Source organism: Cucurbitaria berberidis, assembly GCF_010015615.1.
Source record: "Cucurbitaria berberidis CBS 394.84 unplaced genomic scaffold K460scaffold_1, whole genome shotgun sequence".
In the NCBI taxonomy this organism is placed as follows: domain Eukaryota; kingdom Fungi; phylum Ascomycota; class Dothideomycetes; order Pleosporales; family Cucurbitariaceae; genus Cucurbitaria; species Cucurbitaria berberidis.
The window spans coordinates 4,947,106-4,973,466 of record NW_024468935.1 but is presented as its reverse complement, the minus strand read 5'-3'; the positions used below and the strand labels follow the sequence as shown (position 1 = coordinate 4,973,466).

The window sequence follows — 26,361 nt, the reverse complement described above, 5'->3', positions numbered from 1 at the left end:
GTGTTTCGCAGCCAGACAACATTTCGCAGTGTGAGAGTATTTCGCAGCCACAGGCTGTGAGTGAGATCAAAGACGTGCGGAGGGTACTGCAGGTCCAGACGCGAGATAAGAGACGAGCACATAAAAGCAAGGTCAGGACAGATCGCACCGCGTCGTCACCGAATGCTACATCACCACCTGATATTGCAGAATCGTCAACCACTGCTGCCACACGAAGTCTCTTCATCCCTGAGAAGCAGAGAGATAGATACAAAGCGCTGCCAGAACTACCAGAATGGCATCGAGTCATCAACATCAAAGGCCATAGGATCAAAGAAATCAGGAAAAATCGTCCGGCATCGTACCTCGCACTCGACGCGCTCAAAGACTGCATCACCCGATGTGAGGCGGAGAAGGACCCAAGCCGACGAAAGAAACTTTACGACGAGCTACGTCACCACGTGCACAAGGCGCAAACCGTGTTGAAGGTTAACCAGTACATAGTGAGGGACACTAGGATATTGACCCTAGAAAATGGACTGTGTAGGATTTTCAGGGGGGACGCGAAGTTTCCTAGTGATCTGAAGGCTGATGCATTTCAGCTGTACAGCCTTTGGTGTCATGAGGTCTTTGAACAAGATATTCTCCGCGGCATCATTACTGTCAAGGGAAGAGATCGCGGCGCCGACCGGCTCGATCAAGCATACAAAAGCAAGCATCCTGCTAGCCCCAAGTTCTACGGTGAGGGTGATCTCGTGCTTGGTCATTGGTGGCCTTCGCAACTTTGCACTGTCCGCGACGGCGCGCACGGCGCGACACAAGGAGGTAAGCATTGAACCACGCTCTCTTTGCCTGTTTTGGTATTCGCTCTTTCAGGCAGAAGGACGCTCGCTCACTAGCTTGACAGGCATCTTTGGCGAAAAGGATAAAGGCGCCTACAGTATCGTGCTCTCGGGCGGCGGCGGTTATCATGACCATGACGATGGTGATACCATTGAATACAGCGGCACCGAGGGAAAGAATGGCAAAGCGTCTGAGAACACGCAACATCTCATCAAATCTCGCGACCTCCAAAACGAGATCCGCGTTATTCGGTCTTCCCAGCTAGTGAAGACGAATAGATACCGGCCCAAGTGTGGGCTGCGGTACGATGGTTTGTACAAGGTCACGGACTATTGGTTAGTGAATCAAGAGAAGCAGATGTATCGCTTCAAGCTCGAGCGCTGCCCAGGCCAGGACCCGATACGCTGTAAAGGCAGTGGTGCAGAGCGCCCCACCAGTTTCGAAGTAGAAGCATATGAAGACTTGAAGAAGAAGAATTGGTGAATGTGGACTTGGGTTCGGTTGGTTCAGAAGAAACGAGCTCACGATGCACGAGTTGATGTGCATTTCGACTCCGGAAGCTGCTGCCTTGACAGCTAGCAATGCACGCAAGGAAAGGATAATCAAAGGCGTTTTGGATTTTGCACATAACGGGTGTTCGGGAATGGCAGGATACCCATCGATACCCATCGAGGCGTTTATGACGACCACGATTTAGTTGGGCACATTAGTTGTTGGCTGATGCGAACAATGATTGAGCATTATGTATTGGCATTTGAGCAAGGGCACAGAAAAGCGGGAAGCAAGGCGGCCAAAGACGCAGTTCCTGGGACGGCGTCGGCTTGTAGTTGTAATGCTCACACAGCCATGACTGACGACATAATGAAAGTTAATATCTACCTCCAATTACATTCCCATCGTCACTAGATAAAATCTATTTGGAATGACCGTGTAATGATGTTAGATATGTTGACTCTACTCTAACTCTATCTCATGTCTGCAAAGAGGTAATCAGTCTCCGTCTCAGCATCGTACAAACTGCGATGACTCATCTAGACCATCCAATGGATCCAGTCCAACGCCTATTCCTGTTAACAACCGTTCCATGCAATGCCAAATACCCATTGGTAACAACCCGAAACAGGACTTTATCAAACACCAAGTTAAGCAAACTGACCGGTCCTCAACGCCTACCTACAGCCCCGCTGTTGCGCCTAATAATGGAAATTGCCCTCATAGTTGCTCCTTGGTCTTGAGCCGCATGTCCAATTGGCCAACCTCAGGTTCGAAACCGACATGCTCTTCTATAACAACCAAACACAGCGTTTCCCTTCTTTTCTTTTTTCTTTTTCTTTTCCATTCTGGAGGCGCGGATGTTATTCTTCTGCCTCGGTATTCCAGACTTCGACTTCCCTATTCTCATACTGCTTCATTTTCTCCTCGTCAAAAACCGTGTGTTCTGGTAGTCCAGTTTTTCCAAAGTTGACGACGGGTCCAATGGTGCTAATCCACTGCTGCCGCCTCTCCATCAGTGTCCTGATCGGTTCGCCAACGCCCGGACGAGTAATCCCCGCGTTGGCCACTGGATGTGAACCACCGCCTGCACCACCAGGACGCTTATTCTGCTTCTTACCTTTGCCGATGTTGCGGTTCCGTTTGAGGTATGCGGCGTTGAGTTGGGTGTCTAGATCGTCGGCTATGGTGTTGTATTCCTGCTGTGCTATTCTTTCCTCTGTGAGCTCCAATAATCGTTGTTTCCGTGCACCGTTGACGATAGACTGCTTTCTTAACTCTTCTTGCAGAAATCGTAGTCTTTGGGCTACTTCGTCGTCGAAATGCGCGTCGTAGGATTGGGACTCTGCATCTGCTTCGGAGATGAGGCCATAGTGCTTTAACTCCATGAGGACGCGGTCATCAAGGCCGGCATAGTCGGCTCGCCCGTTCTGTTGAGGGGCTTTCCAGCCGGGCTGGAGGAAGTCGGGGAGCTGAGTTGCAGCGGGGATGGAATTCGTGTTGTTGGTGTCGGCTGTTGCTCCTGCGCCTTCGTCAATGTCCATAGCATCGCCGTTGACGCCATTTGTCTCTTGAGAGGTATTCTGGTTCCCGCGCCCTTCCGGCCGTAGTGTAGCCACCAAACGAGAAAGTAGGGGCCCTGCAGACACTTGTTCTGTCTCAAGAATATTGTCCGATATATCCTCGGCCGCCCCTCGCGATACATTCGGCGCTGGACGTTGATCGTTCGAGTCGATGTGCATGGCGCCATCCTCTTCGGCCCAGATTTCCTTGTAGTGTCTTTGCCCACGTCTGGGCAAGACAAAAGGGGCTACCCGATCTCCTCGCTCTTTCAGAAAAGCAACGTCTTCCTCGGTCAATGGCCGTATATAGGGTTCGACATAGTTGGCAAAGACCGAGGCATTGACCTGTGTCGCCGGCTTTGCCATTGAAAAGTCTTTATCCGGGGGTAGGCCGGCGATTTTGTCGCGTAGATCTGTGGGTGGAAACTCTGCCACGCAGTAGATTTGCTTCTTTTCCTCATCCGTCATTCCTGGGGTGACGTCCCGTATGTGGTATATGGTGGGGTCGTCGAACTTGGCTGGGTCGGGCCCAAAAGTCTGGTACTGGGGCACGGCAGGCGCGGGCGCGGGCTGGTGGGAGACATCGGAGGCGCTGGGCGAAGGGGCATCTGGTGGCGCTGTGCCGGAAGCTGAGGGCGGAGCTTGTGATATGGGGGATGATATAGCCGACGAGTTGTCTGTATTTGAATTTTGTAAGCTGCTGAGCCCCCTAAGCCTGACGGTCAAATGTGGTTGGTTCTGGGCCATGATTGAGTGCGGCAAGTAATTTTGTTTACACGCGGTGTGGGTGTAGGCGATAGGATTGTTTGGGATATAGACATTCATTCGAGTGCGAAGCTAGAAGCAGCAGAGAGTCGGCTAGGGAAGACGTACCTTTGGCTGCGTCGCCGCCGCCGCCATCCTGCCTAGCCAGGCCATGGGCGCCTGTGGTGGGTGGGTGCTTGCCATCCTCGTCGTGCTTCTTGCTCACTTTCTTGAGCTTGTGCTTGCGTTCGCGGTCTTCTGGGTCCTTTTCTTTTTCTCGTTCTCTTTCCCGCGGCACCCGGTTCTTTCTCAGACCGTGGAGTTCTCTGAGGGCGGCTTCGGATTGTGTGCAGCGCATCTCCATATTCTTGAGCACCATCTTCTCGATCTGGTCGCGCATACTCAGCAGCTTGCTGCCCGAGGGAATCTGTGAGCTGCTGCCTCCGCTGTCGAGTATCTCTTCGACGGTAACACTGCATTTTCTGAGCCAGGAGCTTAGGGGTTTCCCAAAGTACGAGGCAGTCGACGACGAGGGCTCGACGGAGGTGTGCACGCTGGGCAGAGGCGTCGTGTTGCGGCTGCGTGGAGGGGCCGAGGGCTTGGAGCCGGGCTTTGCCTTGCCCTTGCTACCTAGGCCTGTGGGAGGCATGGTGGGTGAGATGGCACTTTGGAATGTTGGAGTAGGCGGGGAAGACGTGGGCGGGGGCGCGGGGGTGATCGGGGTGGCCTTGGGCTGGAGAGCGACGTTGCGCGCGCGCGCGACGTGAATTGGTAGCGAGAGAGAAAGTGAAGGGAAATGCCAGGCGTCAATGGGGTTATGGCCAGCCTCTGGGGGTTGAGTTGAGTGGGTGGAGGCCGGTGGCGCGTTGCTGCTTGAGAGTGAAGGTGGTTCGCATCGCCTACTCTACAGTACTAGCTTCATGGTTGCCGCCAAGCAGCCGTCCAGCATGTCTATCATGTCTTACAGGACTGAGACGCCCTAGTCTACGAGAGCTGGCTTCAATCAAGGTGCATGAGATATATATATATATACATACACATGTCACATGTTCGCGCGACCGAAACAAGCCCCTAGCTAATAAGCTTTCTTCCTTTCTCCACACTCGGTCGCTCCAACATCCGGCTGCGTCGGATTCCCCAGTCGCCCCTCCAGCCTCCAGCCTCTATTCTCTTAGACTTTAGCCCCCTCTCCCTCCACCCCCCTCCCCATCGCAATCGCAATCGCTCTCGCTCTCGCTCTCTCCTGTTGGCCCCGTTATTCGTTCGCGCTCGCTATCCTGCTCCAGCAATGAGTCATTGTCGCCGTCGCCTCAACTTAGCGGCTCCTGTGTAATCGCCAGTGCCACGCAAAATGAGTACGTCACCTCTCCTCGCCGCTGATAGCGACCAGTCGCATACTCACAGCTCCTTCACCCAGGTGCCCAGCGCATTGGTGTCTTTACCATCGATTTCCCAGATCCAAACGTCATCCAGTACGAGAACAACAAGTTCAATACCCTCAACGACAGCGTCTCGTTCCAGTACCGCATCCCCTCCAACATCCAGACGCTTTCGACAAAGGGCGTCGATGCCGGCACCGATCCCTACGGCATCCTCTACGTACCCAATCTACAAACAGATGCGTGTAGGAGTGAAGAGCAAGACCATGTCCCCGCCAACGTCACCCGGCTGGCCAATCTCCCCGTGGGTAAGAACTACGCCCTTATAGCCGTTGCGCCCTGGTTCAGTCCACAATGCGTCATCGAGTACTTCAGCGCCGCCCGCCAGGCTCCCACAAAAGCCATATTCGTCTACCAGCCAGGGAACAACAATGCAAAGCCACCAGTGCTGAACGACCCTTCCTGGAACCTCCAGGATGGCGGGAGTTGGCAGTCCGCAAACAACTTCCCCACCTATGCCCTCTCGCCTATGACTGGAGGCAACATCATGGACCAGCTCAACAAATACTCGGGCAATCTGACTACCGTCCCCCATGGCGACGCGCTGGCGCAGACCTTTGATCGTTCTGATTACGTCCGATTGTGGGCGACTGTCTCCACTGGTAAGTTTTGTTTCGTCGGCCGCCGTCATCTTTGCTAATCTTGGTAGACTCTGTAGGCCAGCTGCCCAGTCTTTGGGTTTTTCTCGTCATCGTCATGGCCATATTGCTTGTCGCTGTCAGCGTGACCTCCCTCGCCATGCACGTCATCCAGCGCAGGCGCCGAAATGACCTCCGCCAGCGCGTTGTCAACGGAGAAGTGGATCTCGAAGCACTGGGCGTCAAGCGCCTGAATGTCTCGCAACAAGTCCTCGACAAGCTCCCTATATACACGTACACGGCTACCTCTCCAGATGTTCCAGTACAGCCAGCTCCACAGGTTCCTCCGCAGGTCCTAAACCAGCCAACTTCGTCTGTAGACTCGGAAACCGGCCAAAAGATGTCACAGCTGTTCCGTCGGTCGTCTGTGCCTGCCATGTCGACGATTGGCATGTCGACATCCTTTTCCCAGCCAACCTGCCCCATATGCCTCGACGATTTCGAGCCGAACGAAACACAGGTGCGTGAATTACCGTGCCGCCACGTCTTCCATCCTGATTGCATCGATACCTTCCTTCTCCGCAACTCGTCGCTATGTCCTATGTGCAAGCAAAGTGTTTTACCCAAGGGCGATTGCCCGGTTCACATCACGAACGTAATGGTACGGAGAGAGCGGCATATCGCCCGCATGCGTGCAAGGAGCGCTCATACGTCAAACGGGCTGCCAAGCACTGTTCAGTCGCACGCTCTCACAACCTCTCCTGCACCCACAGATCGACAGGCAGGGACATTCGGGTCGCTAGGAAGTCGAGTAGGAGCGGCGTTCACTGGGCGACGTATCTTTAGTGCTCCAGAGCGGACTCAATCGAGACCGCTGGACATTGAGATGACGAATACGAACAACACATCACAGCCGTCGGCTCTACATTCGGGCCTAGTTCAGTCAGTCGGTACACCACCAGTTCCAGCGACTCAAGTAGCTACGCAGAACTGTGAGCCTACACAGAATCGAAGAGAATGGGCGCGACAAAGAGCATTAGCCTTGTTGGGCAACCGTCATGCACCACCTAGCGATGTGGAAGAAGCGGAATCTGGTCCTCGCTGGCGGCGGACGGTCCGTAAAGTCTTTCCTGGATTCCGATAACAATCTTTTATACCCTTTCCTTGTTCTATGATAGCGATGCTGGAGGGTTTGGCATATGGATGGCGCACCTAGTCTTTGGCGATATACTTGGTGGTGTTTAGGAAAACTTGCAAGCGTCTCGCTTATGGAGGCTCAGGATTGAATGTGATGGACGCAGCGTCTTTCCTTCACTGCACATAACTTCTGCCATGCTTAATATATTTTGATTGGCCTAGTCGCTGATATAACTCGCACGTAAATACAACCCAGTGTTGCCGTGAATCAGATGGACCTACAATGAATGAAGCTTCAGGAACGCCATGCCTCTATATGCCGCAACATGCATCCTACCTGCACTCTACCCAATCAAGCGCCTAATCTAGACTCTGGATCTGCACCTTGATGGCTCCGGTCTTGGGATCCGCAGCCGTCTTGAACGCCTCCACAGCATCCTCGAGTTTGAACCTATGCGTAACCAGCTTGCTGAGGTCGATGACACCGCTCTTGACTAACCGGATGGCCTTGGGCCAGGTATTGCAGTACCGGTACTGGAACTGGAGGTCGACTTCGCGTGTGCTAAGGCGCATGAAGGGGATCTTCATCTCGTTCTTGCCCACGCCGATGACGAAGACCTTGCCGCCGAACTTGACGGCCTGGATCGCGCCCGAGATGCTGGACTCTACACCTGTGCACTCCATTGCAATGGCAGGCTCCACGCCTCCCATCTTTTCGATAATGGCGTTGCGGAAATCTTCGGGTGTGTGGCTGAAGTTGACTTTGTGGGTCAAGACGGAGGGGACGAGGGACTTGGCAAAGTCAAGACGCCCTTGGTCAATATCGGTTATCACAATGGGTGTCGCGCCTGCAGCTTGACTGCACAGTAATGTGACGAGACCAATGGGCCCGGCACCACAGACTAGGACCGGATCACCCAATCGCACATTTGCGCGATCCATACCCGCGAGCGCAACGCTGAGCGGCTCGAGCATGGAGCCGTCTTCGTATGTCATGCTATCTGGGATCTTGTGGCACCACATGGCGGGGTGCTTCAAGTATCTGCGCAGGAGACCTGTGACCGGCGGCGTGGACAGGAACTGGACGCGTTCACAGCCATTGTAGCGGCCTGTCAAGCAAGGCTCGCACTCGTGGCAGATGATGTTCGGTTCGATGGCTACGCGGTCGCCTGGTTTCAGTGACGAGACACTGGAGTGGACAGCCATTACGACGCCGGACGACTCATGGCCGAGGATATGCGTGTCTTCTACGATCATGGGGCCTATGCAGCCCTGATCCATGCAAGTCCATAATCAGCATAGGTTCCTGACACCTGTTTTCTTTTCTTGTCGTCTCTAGATGGATGCCATTCAGCGAGGATTGGGGGGAGAGAAACATACCGCATGCCAGAAATGAATATCACTCCCGCAGATGCCCGTGCTCTTCACATTCAGCAATACCTCGCCCGGCTGCAAATCACCGCCCTTCTGCACCGTCTCCAGACTCGGCTCTGCTTCTGCGACCCATAGCTCGTGCGCTGGGTTGGTGTAGACGCCGATGTTGGCCTTGGTCGGCTTGACTTCTGTTGCCGTTGTGCTCATCTTGACTTTGTTTTCCCAATTCGACGAGTTTAAGAGAAGAGAGACAAGAGAGACGGAGAGACGGAGAGAAAAGTGTTATGGAACAAAAGACACAGCAAGAAGCCACCAAAATTCCCTAGAACCCAAGAGAGTAAACACACGAGAGAAAACAAGAGAGATCACCTGCGCTCCCCAAATGATGGTAGCGCGGGGCGGTTGTTATACGTGGAATAGGCCATGGCATGGTGCCCCTCCATGGTCAACCCGACCGAGTCTCGTCTGCCCCACCATTGCGTTTGGGGGGAAATCCCACAAATAGGAGAGCCCGCAACTCCGCACCAGAGTAGCACATGGGGGTGTCGACAAGCGCGAGCCATACTCGTCGGGGTAATTCATCCCACTACTGTTTTCGTACCATCTCGAGCGTGGTATGGTGGTGACTGACTAGCCAGCCCGCGTGCTCGGCGGATGTACTCGGCATTTTCGCCGCGACTCGAAGGCACACCAAGGATGCATTTGCTTGTCTGTCAGATGATGCACAGTGGGGATGAGATGGATTCTGGAACCGCTTGGATTGAAACTAGAAGGATCTGACATGACAATGGTTTGTCCAAGACGACTATGGTAGCTGAATTGCACCACGCAAAGGAAGGTTCGTCTATAACCTCGACGACACATGTCCACTCTCTCCATCCATCTACGTCAGCAGGACTGTTCAGTCTACAGTCTATCGCAAGTGAAGAGCACTCCCTCATGCTTTCCAAGTCTGTCCGACAAACTCTTCAACGTCTTCCCAGAGCTCTTTGGGCCGCTCGAGCGCGGCAAAGTGTCCTCCATGCTCATGTTGCTTGTAGAAGGTCAAGTTGCAGTTCTTCTCGACGCCACTCTTGGTCCCCACCACCAGTTCGTAGGGGAAAAAGGAGAAGCCTGTAGGTTTCGGGAGGTACCCAAACTGATTGCCCGAGGGACCAAAGAGTGCACGGTAGGGGTAGATTGACCGTGGGAAGCCGTCTGTGAACCAGTACAGGCTTATGTTTGTCAGGATTGTATCCAGGGACGGGTCTTCGTCGGTCCATTCGAGGAATTTCTCGCCGATCCTGCAAAGTGTCAGCGTCTTTAACCTTGGAACCGAGAAATGCCATCTACCAAGCCAGGAGCGCCAGTGGGCTTGAAGAGAGAACATGACCGATTGTACTTGGTCTTGTACTGTGCTCCAAAGCGTAGGAAGTTCCGGTTGCGCGCCACGCCACGGATCGGTCAAGTGCCCTCTTTTCGAGAGCACTGAGGGACTTTTCATCAGGCTGGTCCGCGACGCTCATCATATTCACTAAGCGGTGGACTTAGCGCGCGCGCGCGCAATGACATGTCATCCTACTCAATGAGACTTACAATGGACACCCACGCACGTGTCATATCCTTGAGATAGGATCATCGCCTCAAAGCTCCCCACGTCTCCCCCCTGCGCAATGTACTTCTCAAAGCCAAGATTCAGCATGAGTTGGTTGATAATACGAGCGGTATCCTCCATAGTCCAGTTCTTGTCAGCAGGTCCGCTGGAGCTGAGTGTATATCCAGGCAGCGAAGGAACGATGATATGGTAAGGTAGGTCCTTCGCCGAATACTGCTTCCCAATCAATTGCAACATGGGAAGGAACTCAATGAAGCTCCCAGGCCAGCCATGCAAGAAGACAATAGGAATCGCATCCTTTTTCTCGGAAAACAGTGCCACGAAATGAAGGTCAATCTCTTCGATTTGCATCTTGTAGTTCGGAAACGAATTGATGTGCGCTTCCTGTTTACGCCAATCGTATTGGTTCAGCCAATAGTCTTTGGCCTCGGATAGCCATTTGTGGGTTATGCCAAAGCGACGGTCTTCTTGCCGACCTTCGTACGTGTCAGGGCCAAGTTTGGATAACTGGAGCAGTTGACGCCATTCCGAGAGTGCTTGGTCGGATACATGGAGCGCGAAAGGCTGGGCAGAGTTTGGGGGCGAGTAGGACATTTTGAACTGGAGAGGAGCAAGTGATATACTATGCATGCGGGTAATCCAACGTTGATGCTACTTATGGAGTTCAAAGTCTTGGAAGTAACCGACAGATAGCCGAAATTGGAGAGAATCGGTTGCTGTCTGTCAGTTTTTGTACCAAATGCGGCAACCTTGTGGGGAAGCTTTGCTTAAGCCATCCAATGCACGATGAGTTGGTGCATCAACGGCTCCCCCATTAACGTGGGTGGCCCGCGGCCTGAAGTAGTCTACTCGGCCGAGGCGAGCGGTCCTGCAGTGGTCCGTCACTTGATTCGCTAATCAAATGGCGCGAATCACCGTCGTGGGGGGTTGCTGACAAGTCTATACAGATGAATATATGTTATAATACATTGACCAAAACAAAGGATCAGTGACCGACCCTACGGTAATACGTGACATGCTACTGGGTATGAACATGAGCCCACGCTTTGAAGTCCACAGTTGGCGGGGCAGCAAGAACAGCACATTACCAACAGCTATGGAAGTTGAACAAGACCATCTTCTATCGCATACTAGCACAATGCAGACGATGAGTTGAATTAAATCGGCTTGTAGTGAAGGCGATGAGGAGCAGCGTTTGGGGAGGTCTTGTAATCGTCAGCGATAGCGATAGTAGCGGGGCAGATCGGAATGGGCCCCGCGATTTGATAGCTGCTAATCGCGACTTTTTTACATACGACTCACACACTTCCTTCAATCACCCTCTCTAAAAACTGCGCTTGCAACTCGACTGAACAAGATGGCACCAGCGCTGGTTGCTGCAGTTGATCTCAAGGACTATACAAACTCGACCCAAGGCCTTAGCTACCAGACCCTGTCTTTCGTTGGCAATACCTTCGTCCGCGTCACCGATGAATCAATCGACCAAGCCCTCATCCACCTACAGCAGTCTGTAGGCCGGTTTTCCAACTATATCGGCGTCGCCTCGCTCACGTCCATCGACGACATCATCTCCCTCCTTGATGCTGGCGCTGCCAAGGTCTTTGTCACTCGCCACCAACTCGACGAGCTCAAGTCATTGAACATCAATCAGGACAGGATAGTCTTGTGTCTACCGGACAACAAGACAGAAGTGATTGATGCAATCGCAGGCACCCAGGTCGATGTCTACTGGCACCAGGCTCACGACATCGAGCTCGTCGAGGCTTGGTTAAAAGAATATGGGACAGACCGACCTAATGTCTTTGTTTCGTTTCAAACGCCGAACCTCGAAGATGTCCTGAAGATAGCAAAGTCGTCGGCGATACCGATTATACCCGCAGAGAGTCTCACCGTCGATACACAAAAGGAACCGGGGTTATTGAGCGTCGCGAAGCTCCTCATGGCCAATGCGACCAGCGACCGACCGGACGGTCTATTTACAACTCTCGTCACCGATGAGCGAGGAGTCGCCCTGGGACTGGTCTACAGCAGTGGGGAGAGTGTTGCAGAAAGTCTAAGAACGGGTAGAGGTGTATACCAGAGCCGGAAGCGAGGACTGTGGTATAAAGGCGAGAGTAGTGGAGATATCCAGGAGCTTGTTTCCATCTCGCTGGACTGCGACAATGACTGCTTGCAGTTTGTAGTACGTCAAAAGGGAAGAGGCTTCTGTCATCTTGCTACACCAACTTGCTTCGGCCAGTACCACGGTCTGTCGAAACTGCAGCAAACCCTCCAAGACCGCAAGGCCTCGGCCCCTGAAGGCTCATACACCGCACGACTCTTCAACGACTCACAGCTATTGAGAGCGAAGATCCTCGAGGAGGCTGCCGAACTTTGCGATGCCAACACAAAGCGAGACATCGCGTTTGAGGCGGCCGACCTTTTCTACTTCGCCTTGACCAAGTGCATATCCGCTGGAGTATCTCTAGAGGATGTCGAGCGTAACCTCGATGCGAAGAGCATCAAGGTGAAGAGACGGAGAGGCGATGCCAAACCTGCTTTCGCCGCGCAAGCCGCAGTAACCAATGGCGGTACAACCGCTACTATGAAGGAACCAAGCACTAAGGAGGTTATCAAAGAGGCTACTTCAGTACCTAAGAGCAAGGACGACCCAGCTGGAACCAAAAATGGACGCATCGCTATGCGCCGATATGTTACTGCAAATGAAACCCCGGAGACCATCACTGCCGCCCTGCAGCGGCCATCTCAGAGATCGAGTGAAAAGATCATTAGCATCTGCCAACCTATTATCGAAGCCGTGAAGACGCGAGGCGATGCTGCGCTACTAGAATACACCCACAAGTTCGAAAAGGCTACATCATTGACGTCTCCAGTTTTGAGAGCGCCGTTTCCAAAGGAGCTTATGCAATTGGCTCCAGAGACCGCCAAAGCTATCGATATATCATTCGAAAACATCCGCAAGTTTCATGCTGCACAGAAAGAAGACAAGCCTTTAAGGGTAGAGACAATGCCCGGAGTTGTGTGTTCGCGGTTTGCTCGGCCTATCGAGCGAGTTGGTCTCTACGTACCAGGTGGTACCGCTGTACTTCCATCTACCGCGCTCATGCTCGGTGTGCCAGCTATGGTAGCGGGATGCAAGAAAATCATTCTAGCAACACCGCCGCGAGCAAATGGCCAAGTGACTCCAGAGGTTGTCTATGTCGCTCACAAGGTTGGTGCCGAGCAGATCGTGCTCGCTGGTGGCGCTCAAGCAGTTGCTGCGATGGCCTACGGCACTGAGAGTGTGTCCAAAGTCGATAAAATTCTGGGTCCTGGTAACCAATTCGTTACGGCGGCAAAAATGCACGTAGCGAACGACACCAATGCTGGCGTGGGCATCGATATGCCTGCGGGTCCGAGTGAGATTTTGGTGGTTGCAGATGCGTCTTCTAACCCGGTCTTTGTAGCGTCGGATCTGCTCAGCCAAGCCGAGCACGGTGTCGACTCCCAGGTCATTTTGATAGCAGTCGGGCTCAACGAAGTACAATTAAGTGCTATCGAAAACGAGCTAAACCAACAAGCAAATGCTCTTCCTCGGGTAGACATTGTTCGTGGCGCCATAGAGCACTCACTCACGCTCGCTGTGGAGACTATCGAGGAAGCCATGGCCTTGAGTAACCAATATGCACCGGAGCATCTCATCCTTCAGGTTGAGAATGCAGAACGGCTTGTTGACTTGGTCGAAAATGCTGGCAGTGTCTTCATTGGCCAATGGACACCAGAGAGTGTTGGCGACTACTCTGCTGGCGTTAATCACTCCCTCCGTAAGTTCTCGAATTTCCAAAGGCCATCTTGTACCGTGTCATACTAATCATTGCGCAGCAACCTACGGGTATGCAAAACAGTACTCTGGCGTCAATCTAGCCTCTTACGTCAAGCACATCACCAGTTCCCACCTGACTAGAGAAGGATTAGAAAACGTAGGCCCTGCCGTCATGGAGCTTGCGCGGGTAGAAGAGCTCGAAGCCCATCGTCGCGCTGTTAGTTTACGGCTTGGTGTAGCTTGAGCGATTAATCGAATATCATTTCCCCTTAATTTTGTATGTTTACGTATGCTTCCTTCTTATTGCGGATAGAATGATATCTTCAGCTTTGATTCGGGGATAGAACGTAGAGTAGGTTTATCTGAAGCAGTGGACGACGCGGTCACATTTTAACGCCTAATCCGCGAAAATTAATCCTTAGTTCACAGGAGCCAGCGGCGAACCTTAGTTGTTAACAGGCTTGAAGGTTTGGCCAGAAAAGGTATGGGCAGTATTTATCTCTGACTCGATGTAGCTATAAAAGAGCTAGTGCCTTTGCAGCACGGGCCGCGCATGAAGTGTCGACGTAGCTATCGTTTCAAATGGTCTCCATCCATCAACAACACTATGCAAGAATATAGCACGGCACGACTTAGCATGGATACTTATCCTATAATGATTTTTCCTTCTTCTTTATTCCGTGTAATAATGTTTCCAGTTTCGTCGATGTTCTTGCGCCACCGCGCATTGCGGATAAACCCCGAGTGTTTAATGATCTCCAGGATGCGTTTCATGGTCTCCTGAAACAATGCTCTCAGGACTAAGGGCTATCGGCCCATACAACCTCATCTAAACCCATGTATACATAAGAGTTCCTATTCCTCTTTTCCCTAATTTTCGTTAGCCATTCGATTTTTGAGTCTTTCTCTCTTTCCGTCCAAATCTCTACATTCGCTGGAAGCGTGCTTCTTTACATTCTTTTTATACTTTCATTCAATCCAGAAGCTAGCTTCTGACCCATCTCTTTGCTTCAACCAACCCGAATCCGTCCAGCAGTACCAGCCTTAACAATTATAAACTACCCCGTTCAGATTCAGCAAGATGCATATCCGCGGCTCCTCCATCTACCTCGCCGTCACTTTTCTGACATCCACTACCGCCGTTCTTGCAGCCGTCCAACCTTACGGACAATGCGGCGGCGCCAATCATCAGGGCGAGACGACGTGTACTGACGGATGGACGTGCAAGAAGTACAACGATTGGTACAGCCAGTGCAGTGGTGGTCAGAATGGAGGTGGGAATGTTCCTTCACCAACCACTAAGACGACAACCACAGCTACCGAACCTACAGTCGTTCCGAAGCCTACCAGCACCGTGACGAGCGTAGTTGTTAAGCCATCATCCGCACCCAAGCCTTCGGTCGCGCCAGCACCGTCGAGCAAGGAAGCAAAGCCCGTTGTCGTTTCTTCAACGCTCAAGACTATTATCTCCAAACCATCTGCGACGCCTGTCGCGGAACCCCAGCCGGAGACCAACGCCACTACAAGCGCTGTAGGTGCCGCTTCATCAAGCGCAGCAGCGCCGAGCTCCTCTCCCAGCAAGGCACCTAGCACCGGAGGGAGCGGCAAGAATGGCGCCAAATGCTCCCTTGATTCAGCCTTCAAGGCTCACGGCAAGAAGTACATCGGCGTAGCTACAGATCGGGGCCGCCTGGCTGCAGGAGCCAATGCGCAGATCATCAAAGACAACTTCGGTCAAGTCACGCCTGAGAATAGCATGAAATGGGATGCGACGGAGAATGTGCAAGGTAGCTTCACCCTAGATGGAGCCAATGCGTTGGTGGAGTTTGCCACACAGAACAACAAATTAATCCGCGGCCACACCACCGTCTGGCACTCTCAACTTCCTACGTGGGTATCTTCCATTACCGACAAGGCGAAGCTGCAAGAAGTAATGGTCGCTCACATCCAAAAGCTCATGACCACCTACGCAGGCAAGGTATATGCCTGGGACGTAGTGAATGAGGTATTTGGTGAAGATGGCAAGTTCCGCTCCTCGGTATTCTACAACGTACTTGGTGAAGACTTTATACCGCTTGCATTTAATACCGCCCGCGCCGCCGATCCCAAAGCAAAACTCTACATCAACGACTATAACCTCGACTCTGTCAGCTACGCAAAGACAAAGGCCATGGTTGCAAAGGTCAAGGAATGGGTAGCTGCCGGTGTGCCCATCGATGGCATTGGAAGCCAGAGCCATCTCGCGAACAATTGGCCGATTGCTGATTTCCCGGCCGCGCTGAAGAGTTTGTGCGATGTTGTGGACGAGTGCGCCATTACCGAACTCGATATCAAGGGTGCTGCTGCTTCAGACTACCAGACGGCAGTGAAGGCTTGCCTGGATGTTGAGAAGTGCGTCGGTGTCACGGTTTGGGGGGTCTCGGATCCGGACAGCTGGAGGGCTAGCTCGACGCCGTTGCTATTTGATGGAAGCTTTCAGGCGAAGGCGGCTTATAACGGAATTTGTAGTGTCTTGGCGTAGAGGGATACAAAGTGGTTGTGGGATCAGAGAGTGGTCTTGATGACGCCATATATTCTATCGTAGATATTAACATGTTTGAAATAGTAAATACACTAGCGAATCTGTTAGATATTTCAGGGCACGCTGCTTAAACTAAATGGCAAGGGGGGTCACGCAAGATGAGCCCATGATCCAGGTGGCTCTAAAGTTCAATTTCTTTCAGATTGATTAAACATACAGCATCGCTTTCATTTCATTTCAGTTCATTCTAATTCATTTCCCTCCTACTCCACCTACGACTTGTAGACGTGAATGACGTGGGGATTGCAGTAAGCAAGCAGACCAGTCTTGCCCCACTCGCCACCAATACCAGACTCCTTGTGGCCACCAAAGAGGGCTTGAGGTGTCGGCTTCTCCCAGGAATTGACAAAGACGGAGCCAGCTTCAAGTCGTCGCGCAACCTTCGATGCCTTCTCTACATCCTTACCCCACACGCAGGCACCGAGACCAGAGTTTGTGTTGTTGGCACGCGCAATGACCTCCTCGAGGTCTGACCACGGCTGGGTGGGCACGATGGGACCGAAGGGCTCTTCCTGAATGATACGAGAGTCGTTGGGCGGATTGTCGATGATGGTAGGCTGAATGAAGTAGCCTTTTGATGCGGCAACGTCAGGCTCGCCGGCAGCGAACTTATAACCCTGGGCCTTGCTGTCGGCGAAGAAGCCCTTGACACGCTCGTACTGCATCTGGTTCTGGACGGGACCGAGCAGGTTGTCACCATCGTCTGGGTTACCGACCTTGACGGTCTTGGTGAAGTTTACCATCTCTTGAAGAAACTCCTTGTAGATGGACTCGTGGATGTAGATACGCTTGGTAGCTACGCAGACCTGACCAGAATTTTGGAATGCACCCATGACGACCTCGGGTGCTACCTTCTTAACATCGACATCTGGGAGAATGATGGATGCGTCGTTGCCGCCGAGCTCGAGGGTAACGCGTTTCAGGGTCTTTGCGGAAGACTCCATGACCTTTTTGCCGGTGGCGGTAGAGCCAGTGAAGGAGATTTTCGCAACATCAGGGTGCAAACATAGCGACTGGCCGAGCTCGTTGTTGCCACCGACGACCTGGAGGACACCAGGAGGGAAGATCTCTGTAGCGAGCTCAGCGAACTTGAGTGCAGTATAGGGTGTGAATGGCGATGGCTTCACGATGATGCAGTTTCCAGTCAACAGAGCTGGCGCAATTTTTCCAGCGCTCAAAACCAAAGGGAAATTCCAGGGGCAGATAGCTTCAAGGGGCGTTAGCTTGCAGTCCTTTGTCAAGTCTCTGAATTGTACTGACCTCCGCAGACACCGAGCGGGGAATACTCAGTGTAGACAGTCTTCTCGTCATCCTCAAGCTTGTCTACTGGGATCTCTAACGAATTATGCCAGCCGATGATTCCAGGAACGCCTCCCACTTCAATGGCGGCAAACCTTCTCTAAGGAATGATTAGCCTCCAACTCGGATGAGTCTCACGGAACAGGACATACCGGCTTGCCCGACTCTTTGCAGAGGAGGTTAGTGAATTCATCACTGTGTTGCTGGAAAGCCTCGGCGAACTTTCCAAGAAGCTCCTTCCTCTTTTCAATAGGTGTGTCTCTCCATGCGGGGAATGCCTTCTTTGCGGCTGCAACGGCGTCGTTCAGATCCTGTTCGCTAGCAATTGGAACATCCCAAAGCTCTTGTCCAGTTGTGGGGTTGATACCACGGTGAACCTTGTCAGAGCTGCGCTGCTTGCCGTCGACAATGTTATAGAACTTCTCAAAGTCAAGAGTGGAGACCTTCCCGGGAGACATGATGGCGGCTGTGAGGGGTTTTCAAGGTGACGTAGGTAGAGTTTGTGACAATATAGACGGGGAGGCCACTCACTTTTTAAAGCTATCGGGAGCTGCAAGTTGCCACTAACTCGGTCACGACCGGGTTCCAGCATTACCCTCGGTAAGCGTATCTGCCGCCGTGTGGATAGTCATTATGAAATTTCAAGCAATTGTGCCTCCTTGGCTGAGACTATTTACCCCACCTTCGCATGAGGATCGCGGGGTTTGAGTAACAAGCTAGGCTTGCATCATAAGCTACATGCGGTCTATTGGCCTAGAACAGCTACCTTTGACCGCAAGCTTGACCGCAACACTGCCGCCCACATGAACCGATGGTTAGTGTGGGATGGTTAGTGTGTGCCCCGTTAGGTTTGGCGTCGTGCCATCTTTCAACTTTTGCGTCCTAAACCCCTGTCTTGTCTTTCTCTTCAGTCAGAATATCGGGGGTAGCGCATCTTTACTTCGTACATCCTCAGAGGCCCAGACGGATTACGGAACTACCCAATGTTCAGAGATAAGAATCACCCCGCCGGCACTATCTCGGCCATGCTGAAGAGTAGATCCTGTCCATTAGAGGGAGAAGGTCCGCTTGCACGTACGTGGTCGCTAACGAAAGGGTTGACTCGCATGTGGCGAGTAGACTTTTACAACTAGTTGGCGCACTGTCACCCTTGAGCAGACATGACATTTGTGCATGTACCCTGTAGTAGAGGCTCCAGGTGGAGACGGTGTGTTTCAGTAGATGGTTGGACACGGTGTGTTTCAATAGATTGTCGCCCATAGGGGTCTCGACCTGGGATGATGACATCGGCAGAGCGGGTCGATGCGGAGCAGACACAGGAGTGTTACGTGAACAAAGGATACCACGGTACCAAGTTTTACTAGCACAGCACGTGCTCCGGTCATTCCTGTGATGAGCCGCCCTTGCCGTTTCCGGGCGAAAAGAGCCCCACCTAGGCCAACCTTAAGCCGACCACAACATTTTGTGCTCTTTGGCGGCCTCCACATACTGCTGACTATCTGCTTATGCTATCGAGTTGTACATGCAAGCTCCACGGGAAGCGCTAGTTGCACGAATCCGTGTGGGATGCAACCATCTACATGGCTACTGAACTACATCCATCGGTTCGCCTTCTTTGCCCCAGGACAGTCGTTCGATGCCATCTGAGGGCTGGGTACCTATCCAGGTGAGTAGTGTTTGCCTGATAATCATACTTGTCACCTGTTGCTCATTGCCAATCTATGTACCCAGCACCCAGTTCTAACAATAGCCACAAGATTTGTTTTTTTACCACGATCCCTAGTTCGAGACTTGTCCTTGACCTAGAAGCTGCGCAAGCTTGCTTTGTCTCCTTTCAGCCAACAGTGAGATCCAGCACCTGCCGCAGAACGAACAATTTGCACACCACCAATATGACTGTTGATGAATGATACGAACGCTAACAGGATCAATCCGACTCGGGGCGACCGTTTAACTGATGGAGAGTTTAATGATCCCACCCGCTCGCTTAAGCGTTCAAGCTCCCGAAGAGCCCGGCCTTCAATCAACCGCCGCCGGTCTGGTTCGCGACCTCGACCCTGTTCTGCTAATCTATTATATATAACACTCGCCTCTTTGGAACTCGTCGTGTCTTCTTCACGCTACGTATATACTCCTGGATCCTATTTTTGGGTCAATCATTTCTCAATCGCGTTCGTCTACCCCAGGAATACAAGCGTTCTAGAGCCAGCTTGATCTGAGTCTCCTGGGTCCAATAATTGCTGTTCCTGTTCGGTTGGTTCGTGTACATTTCCTCCAGCAATATCGACGGGCTCATCTCATATCGTGGGCATGGCAACCATACTATGTTCGCCATCCTCTCCGAACCAGGGCAAGAAGCGACGAAGTGAAGGTCTCGAGATGGCAGCGAGTGGCTATTTCTTTTGCCACCTGTCACATTCGCTTCACCAATGAGAATGGTTTCATGGGCGGGCCGTAGGACCGGGTCATTTGACTACTCGTAGTCTGAAGACCGAGGTGTGGTGAACAGTTTGCTACTCTATGTCTGCCGTGTCTAGATCTCGTACTCGGATGAATACGCTATCATTTAAGGGGACAGCTGTTCGCAACTTCCAGCGAATATATCAAACTAAAACTCTATCGCTGCGAGACTCATTCAAAATCTAAATTCAACTCTGAGTCTCTTTTCTCTTGCCCACTCATTAGATCATTGGGATCATCATAGCTTCACAATGAAGTACACGTTCACCACCCTCGCTTTTGCGGCTCTGTCTTTCGCCAATCCCGTCCCACAGTCATACTCTGCACCACCTTCATTCAGAATCAAGAATGTCGTCTCGGGAGGCTCCGGCTGTCCCCAAGGCAGCATCGACATCAACTGGACTGATAACAGAGTGTTGCCAATATGTATGCTGCTTCCCACGTATCCAACTCGAAACAACTTGCTAACATTAACAGTCTTTAACAAAGACTTCACCGCGAGAGTGGGTAACAGAGCCGATGCCGTCGACTCGCGAAAGAACTGCCAAATCAACCTCGGCCTCGAGTTTTCACCAGGTTACAGCTTTGCCATTTTCAGCGCCGACTACGCTGGCTGGGGAGATCTCGATCAAGGCGTCACCGGCGTCGTGAAGTCGACCTACTATCTCTCCGGGGGGCAGGATCAGGTGAGCATTTGAATTCCTCCCTACCGGCCATTCTAAAAATGCTAATGATTATGTAGTCATCGACGACCTTCACCATTCCTGGCCCATTCCACGGAACATACTATAAGCAGGATAATGTCGCCCTATCGGTCTGGTCGCCCTGTGGCAGCGACGCATTGTTGAACGTCAACTCGGAGGTTGCTCTCACACCATTCGCAACGCCCCTAACCGGTACACTTGCCGCAACACGTGAAGGCGCCCGGTTTAGCTCGACGCTGAACATCCAGTGGAGGAAGTGCTAGAAGGGTAGCAAAACGGTACGCTCTGGTTTGTCGATATATGAATGGATAGATAACTGTGTTTGTGAGATGTCCATACCCTTCTTTGTACTTCGCAACTGGTAATTTGATCGTCATTGTCCCCATGTTCTTCTTCTCTGTGATAATAGTACCTCTCATAGAGCACTTGTGAATTTCACACTCCTCCATTCATCGCGCTGGATCGGGATGCGACGTACGACGAAAGTTCTCACGCAATTTATTAGCAATATGGAAAAACCTGGCGCACACGATACGCTGCAGGGTCGTGTTGCTATTTTCGCACATCCTGTGCAGATGCATGTCTCCCCACCCCGAACAAATTAAATTACAATGCATGGGCCCCTCTATTGTTTAGTTCGGTCTAGTTTTTTATTTATTATTACTTACGAGGTGTCGGATTTAGTTTCTCTGCTATGTCGTCTGCTGCTGCCTAGATCCATGATACTAGCTAGATGCTGCAATGCTCTCATCTTGTTCGTCCGGCGCGCTCTCCGGTTCCGCTCCATCTTCATCGCTTACACCCTCCTCTTCGATATAAGGTGGCGGCGCCAATTCGTCACCACTGTTTACCCAGACTTTATTCAGTTCATTCTCAATCTCCTGCCTCCTCCTCTTCCACTCCTCGACCTTAGCAAGTCGTTCCCTGAGCTCAGCTAGCTCCTTTTCTACACTTGACTTCTCAGATTCAGTGCCGATGCGCTGAAACTCCCATTCATCGCCGTGGTCGCCGAAGCCGAGTGTGAGTGTGTACGTATGATATCGCTTTAGTGAGGCGCGCGTGGATATGGTTATGAGTGCTGTATATGATTACTACGACAGTACATGCAGGATGACTGGAATGCAACTTACTGATCCCCTTGGCCTTTGCTCGTTCATACAATAACCCCTCCACATCACTACTAACCGCACTAGTCCCCTCATCCACAAACGCATACCGCGGCTCATGATAAAGCAGTCTCGCAATCCCTACTCTCTGTTTTTCGCCTCCACTGAAGACATCTTTCCAGACCTTCTTCGTATCCCAGCCGCCCTCCCGATCCGGTATATAACCTAACTTAGCCTCTTCCAAGATCTGGGAGAGTTCAAAGTCCCGGCGTCCGGAAGCTTTCATGTCGGCGTCAGTATGCGGGTAGATGATCTGGTCGCGTAGGGTGCCAGTACTGAGGTAGGGCCGTTGGGGAAGGAACATGATGCCGTCTGTGCCAACGGAGCGCGGACGGCTGACGAGACCGCGATATGCGGGCCATAGGCCCGCGACAATTCGGCTGACAGCGGATTTACCGCAGCCATTAGGGCCGGTGATGAGGAGGTGTTCGCCCGAGTGTACGATGAAAGAGAGGCTCTCGAGGAGCTCGTCGCCGCCCATGGGGTGCAGAGCTGGCGCAACAATGGGCACATGCTCGAGACGAATGCCGTCGAAACCTTTGTGGACCGTGCCTTGGACATCTGAGACTGAGTAAAGTTCTGGACGCGTGCCAGGGGGTGGGTAATAGGCGTCTGCGTGGACGCGGTGGAGTGTGCTAATCAGGGTGTAGACTCGTGAAGTGTAGCCGGCGAGTTCAGACAGGTCTTTGATGCTGTACATCATGCGGCCGCCAGCATCAGCCAGTGATAACATGAGTCGCTTGTTCGTGATGAAATCTTTCATGCGATTCCGTTCTCGGTGTGTCTTTTCGCCCCCTGAGAGTTCTGGGACACCGCCTAAGCCACCCCATGCGGGGAGGAATACGGGGAGCGAGGTGATGAGGTAGCCGAATGCGGACCAGGAGTATTTTAGTACGAAGTCCTCGAGCATGTTGTAGCGAATCTTTAGGCTGTATATGCCTTCCATCCAGTGTTTGAGGTCCTTGAAACCGCGCTCGAGGAAGTGCTTTTCCATCTGGTCACCGCCATAGAAAGCGACTTCTTCGGCATTGGCGATGAGTCGCGAATGAAGGGCGCGGAATTCGCCTTCTCTTCGTCCTTCAACGGCTTTTAATTTGCCAAAGGGTGGTGATAATCGTCGCAATATCGTCGCAGTTACGAAGTAGTTACTCAGCAACCCCGTCAAAGCTAACGGTCCCAAGGACCGATAAAGCTGATAGTTGAACACACAAAGATCTACAAACGGCTTCCCAAGACTGGAATACAAACTCGCCGCACTCGCGCAAAACAGTGTCAAATCCTGCGTGATATACTGATCCGCGCCGACACCAACACCACCATCTAAATTCGATAACTTGTAGTAATTCAAGTTATCGTTCAGATATAGATCATGAATATATCTCGTCAGCCGAGTGCGGAATGCGATCGACACCTTGCTCTGCAAGAACTTGATCATCGCGTTCGTGTATGACGAGAAGGTGCCAACACCAAGCCACTTGCACATACCCCAGAGGAAGGCCTTCCCGTTCCCTGCGACGAGGTCTCTTACGATCTCTCCATCGAGGCGCGCAACAACGAGGGAGAGGTAGGTCCGTAGCATCAAGAAGACGCTGTGACTGACCAGCAGACCCGTCTCCTTGCTATTCCACCTGGGTATCATAATATTTAACAAGCTCAGGAACTGATGCAGGAACGCGAGGTTCAGTCCAGGCTTCGTCTGCGGTGGCGGCGCTTGTGGGTTATTCGCGTCAGCCATGCGTGCTGCGCGCGGGGGCTGGAGAAACAGTCTACGATGCGCATCGAAAGTCGTTGGCTTCGTAGGATTGATGACAACTTTGGAGGTCGAATCGCGGTATGGAACGTATATTGTCCGGGACCCATCTTTGTTCTTGAGTCCTGAGTTGCGCCGAAGTAATCGTCGCCCCGTCTCTTTCTCCGCGCGACGCCTGTTGTACCATGTCCGTCCTCCATACCCTGCGCCTATGATTGTGAAGAGTAATGTGATTGTAGAGAGGAGCTTTGTGAGCTTCGAGGCGTCGTGGACGCGGGACTTGAGGAATGTGGCATAACGGTCGTAGAGAGCCAAGAGGGGATCATGAGATCTTCGTAAGGTGGATTGAGCAGCCATTGTGTGCCGTGGATATTCTATCCTGGAAGGATTTCATGTCTTGATGGTTCAGGCATGAAGATGGTCTGCGGAGCTCGAAGGTGGTTGTTCCTTGCATGTGAGTGCTCATGAGGCGTGCTGGCTGTGGGTTGAGCCGAGGCATGCAGAGTGCCACGTGCGCTCGGGGTAACATGGGGTTGAGGATCTATCAGATCTACAAATGAGATCTCCAAACAGAACTCTCCAAATGTTGCGTCTAGTACCGTTCGTTGACTGAGCGTTCATCAACTAAGACTTGCGGCTGACGCTTTAAGTGTTTGTCTTTACTAAGGCTATTTACCGGTGTACCATAATAGAGGTCTAACAAGTCGCAACTTTTGGGTATTCACAGATACGAACGAATATAAACTCGCCAAATAAAGAAGAAGAAAAAACTCGGATGCATCATTAATCGGGGACTAGAACTATTGCTATAACCCTTAGAAGCCATACTTATAGCGCGTCGACACCCTCCACTCCTTTTACTGTCTTATACAGATCGCTCTTCAGCCAAGCACCAAGCACATCATACAAGAACTCCGCCTGCTCACTCTGCCCTTCACCCCCCCAATTCGCCAATGCATCAACCAATTGACCACATTTTCTCAACTCACGCAACACAACTTGCCTCCTCAGCCTTTTCTGCTCCAACTCGTCAAACTCGTATAATCCAAAGCGCAATGGCTGGATCTGCATATTGAAGGCTCTCTCACTCTCACACATAGGTGTGGACGATGGTAACGAGAAGCTGAAGGAGGATGGCGATGAGGAGAAAGAGGAACTGCTGGGTGATGGTGACACTGATGCGCTGGAAGAGGCGGTGGCATCCACTCCTGCGACAATTTGATACCACGTGAGGATTTTAGAGGCTATGCTCGAGTATAGCATAGCAAGGTGGGGATCTGAAGAGCAGGGGCAACTGAGTAGCTGTAGGACGCTTTGTACAGCGAGCCTGGTGATAGAGAGGACTGAGTCGAGGGATTTGAGCCCAACGGTCGGGTAGTTTTGTGGGTTATTTGAGCCGATGACTTGCAGGCTTTCGAGGGTCGCGTAGGCGAGCGTGTAGCAGCGGTGCGAGGTAGGCACTGAGATGCTGACGCGCATGGGGTTGTATTTGTCCAAGGAGCTACTCCTGGAGCCTTGAGGTGTTGAGGATGAGGATGAGAGAGTGTGGAAAGCATCTATGGTTGCGTCATCTTGGAATATGTAGTCCATAGGGTTCACGGCGTCGCCACCGATGAAGTCCTTGAGTACTTGCACGGACTGCCTCTTTGCGAAGGGATCTCGGAAGGTAAGCTCAGGGTCGATGGTCTGCACAGGCTCTGGCTCGAGCTGTGTAGTTGGGAGGAGAGTGTCATCCATGAAGGTGAGATCCGATGAGCCTAGGTAGAATGGCTCGGGCGTCATCTCGAATTGAAAATCAGGCGTCCCTGGTAAGCTTGGTGTGGAGGACCAGTTAGAGGACCAATTTGATGTGACCTCGATGTCTGACAGGGGCTCAAGGATGGGTTCATGTCGAATCCTAAATTTGCCAAACTCGCTGCCGTCTGGTGAAGGGCGTTGCTTCGAGGCCTTGATGAAAGGTGTTCCATCTGGGTTTCGCTTCCTTTTTCGTCCGGGCTTGCCATACTTTCTTGAAATGCCGTAGATGCATTGCGAACCGTTGGTCGAGCAGCGAGCACATTGAGGATGACCCTTGCTACACTTGACTTTCGAAGCCGCACATGCGTCGCACGAGGCTCGAAGCTTAGCTTTCCTCTGTTTGCCTGATGGAGAAGACTTTGGTGCTGAAGTTGGTGAGGACATGATGGAAATAGATGTGGGGCCGTCTAATACCCCAGGGCTCTGCCACTGCGAGGTCGATGGTATAGTAGACATTATAGTAAAGAGCTCGAAGAGTCGGTGTCGAGTCGAGGTAAGCTGAGCTCTTGTACCCCCAAACTTTCTTAGACAGCATACCGGCGCTGAGGTCCCACCGCCATTATATATTACTTGTCTTATACACAAATTGAGTCTCGCCGATCTAACCTTTCGTGCAGTCGTCAGATTCGGGTCTACCGCAGTGAGCCGCATACATGCAGCACACAGCACACGCCGTCGACCACGTTAAGCTTCACACCCGCACGTTTTGGCCATGCTAGCCTCCCACGCTATAGCTTGACTTCCGTGAGCCCCCTCGTCAAGCATAGCATCCTGATACTGGTTGATAGGGCACGCACGCCGGTAGCCTCCATGTCATCTAGCGTGTCAGTCATCTTGGTCCCCATCCACAGCTGCCGTCAGTACCTGTCACCGAGCCGTCGTGTGCATTCGGAACCGAAGCCAACCCACCGTTAGCACATGTTCGTGCATGTTCGTGCATTTTGGTGCATTCAAAGCTGAGCTAGGGTATGCAATGTGGATCTCAGTCAGCGAGTTGAGGCTGCCTACTCGCTCACCTCATTGGGCAGACGATCTGCATAGTTACAGTTCCAACGTGTTG

The 26,361-nt window shown here is 52.2% G+C and overlaps 12 protein-coding genes across 12 annotated transcripts; 6 read left to right on the top strand and 6 right to left on the bottom strand.

Annotated features, from left to right (window-relative positions):
- Positions 1-209: 209 nt before the first annotated feature.
- Positions 210-1,293, top strand: K460DRAFT_254694 (uncharacterized protein; the record flags this gene model as incomplete). Its single annotated transcript, XM_040927410.1, has 2 exons — positions 210-804; positions 887-1,293. Coding segments are annotated over 2 exons (1,002 nt in total), but the record flags the coding sequence as incomplete, so codon positions are not given.
- A 452-nt stretch (positions 1,294-1,745) lies between these two features.
- On the bottom strand, positions 1,746-4,631 carry K460DRAFT_362107 (uncharacterized protein). Its single transcript, XM_040932581.1, has 2 exons — positions 3,750-4,631; positions 1,746-3,553 (listed from the first exon to the last, which is right to left on the bottom strand). The coding sequence occupies exons 1-2, from the start codon at positions 4,267-4,269 to the stop codon at positions 2,178-2,180; spliced, it is 1,896 nt and encodes a 631-aa protein (XP_040793925.1). The 5' UTR covers positions 4,270-4,631; the 3' UTR covers positions 1,746-2,177.
- Positions 4,632-4,645: 14 nt separating this feature from the next.
- Positions 4,646-6,958, top strand: K460DRAFT_32187 (uncharacterized protein). Its single transcript, XM_040930497.1, has 3 exons — positions 4,646-4,975; positions 5,038-5,661; positions 5,709-6,958. The coding sequence occupies exons 1-3, from the start codon at positions 4,972-4,974 to the stop codon at positions 6,779-6,781; spliced, it is 1,701 nt and encodes a 566-aa protein (XP_040793924.1). The 5' UTR covers positions 4,646-4,971; the 3' UTR covers positions 6,782-6,958.
- Positions 6,959-7,134: 176 nt separating this feature from the next.
- Positions 7,135-8,553, bottom strand: K460DRAFT_382810 (sorbitol dehydrogenase-like protein; the record flags this gene model as incomplete). The annotated part of the gene is made up of 2 exons (XM_040935428.1): positions 8,155-8,553; positions 7,135-8,046 (listed from the first exon to the last, which is right to left on the bottom strand). Exons 1-2 carry the CDS (start codon positions 8,353-8,355, stop codon positions 7,135-7,137), a joined length of 1,113 nt encoding a protein of 370 aa, XP_040793923.1. The 5' UTR covers positions 8,356-8,553.
- Positions 8,554-9,085: 532 nt separating this feature from the next.
- K460DRAFT_273261 (epoxide hydrolase-like protein) lies at positions 9,086-10,336 on the bottom strand (the record flags this gene model as incomplete). Its single annotated transcript, XM_040927862.1, has 3 exons — positions 9,086-9,431; positions 9,481-9,661; positions 9,724-10,336. 3 exons carry the CDS (start codon positions 10,334-10,336, stop codon positions 9,086-9,088), a joined length of 1,140 nt encoding a protein of 379 aa, XP_040793922.1.
- Positions 10,337-11,099: 763 nt separating this feature from the next.
- On the top strand, positions 11,100-13,788 carry K460DRAFT_274031 (tri-functional histidine biosynthesis protein; the record flags this gene model as incomplete). Its single annotated transcript, XM_040927927.1, has 2 exons — positions 11,100-13,545; positions 13,604-13,788. The coding sequence occupies 2 exons, from the start codon at positions 11,100-11,102 to the stop codon at positions 13,786-13,788; spliced, it is 2,631 nt and encodes an 876-aa protein (XP_040793921.1).
- An 837-nt stretch (positions 13,789-14,625) lies between these two features.
- On the top strand, positions 14,626-16,065 carry K460DRAFT_272457 (glycoside hydrolase family 10 protein; the record flags this gene model as incomplete). The annotated part of the gene is made up of 3 exons (XM_040927802.1): positions 14,626-14,877; positions 14,938-14,982; positions 15,055-16,065. 3 exons carry the CDS (start codon positions 14,626-14,628, stop codon positions 16,063-16,065), a joined length of 1,308 nt encoding a protein of 435 aa, XP_040793920.1.
- A 150-nt stretch (positions 16,066-16,215) lies between these two features.
- On the bottom strand, positions 16,216-18,047 carry K460DRAFT_303496 (aldehyde dehydrogenase). Its single transcript, XM_040929946.1, has 3 exons — positions 17,577-18,047; positions 17,386-17,524; positions 16,216-17,332 (listed from the first exon to the last, which is right to left on the bottom strand). The coding sequence occupies exons 1-3, from the start codon at positions 17,880-17,882 to the stop codon at positions 16,338-16,340; spliced, it is 1,440 nt and encodes a 479-aa protein (XP_040793919.1). The 5' UTR covers positions 17,883-18,047; the 3' UTR covers positions 16,216-16,337.
- Positions 18,048-18,753: 706 nt separating this feature from the next.
- On the top strand, positions 18,754-19,244 carry K460DRAFT_32109 (uncharacterized protein). The gene is made up of 2 exons (XM_040930465.1): positions 18,754-19,090; positions 19,182-19,244. Exon 1 carries the CDS (start codon positions 18,817-18,819, stop codon positions 19,069-19,071), a length of 255 nt encoding a protein of 84 aa, XP_040793918.1. The 5' UTR covers positions 18,754-18,816; the 3' UTR covers positions 19,072-19,090; positions 19,182-19,244.
- An 891-nt stretch (positions 19,245-20,135) lies between these two features.
- Positions 20,136-20,851, top strand: K460DRAFT_412927 (uncharacterized protein; the record flags this gene model as incomplete). The annotated part of the gene is made up of 3 exons (XM_040937570.1): positions 20,136-20,310; positions 20,362-20,570; positions 20,627-20,851. 3 exons carry the CDS (start codon positions 20,136-20,138, stop codon positions 20,849-20,851), a joined length of 609 nt encoding a protein of 202 aa, XP_040793917.1.
- Positions 20,852-20,906: 55 nt separating this feature from the next.
- Positions 20,907-23,952, bottom strand: K460DRAFT_412926 (peroxisomal ABC transporter-like protein). The gene is made up of 2 exons (XM_040937569.1): positions 21,719-23,952; positions 20,907-21,666 (listed from the first exon to the last, which is right to left on the bottom strand). Exons 1-2 carry the CDS (start codon positions 23,859-23,861, stop codon positions 21,314-21,316), a joined length of 2,496 nt encoding a protein of 831 aa, XP_040793916.1. The 5' UTR covers positions 23,862-23,952; the 3' UTR covers positions 20,907-21,313.
- A 321-nt stretch (positions 23,953-24,273) lies between these two features.
- On the bottom strand, positions 24,274-26,129 carry K460DRAFT_362100 (uncharacterized protein). The gene has a single exon (XM_040932580.1). It carries the CDS (start codon positions 25,755-25,757, stop codon positions 24,333-24,335), a length of 1,425 nt encoding a protein of 474 aa, XP_040793915.1. The 5' UTR covers positions 25,758-26,129; the 3' UTR covers positions 24,274-24,332.
- Positions 26,130-26,361: the final 232 nt, after the last annotated feature.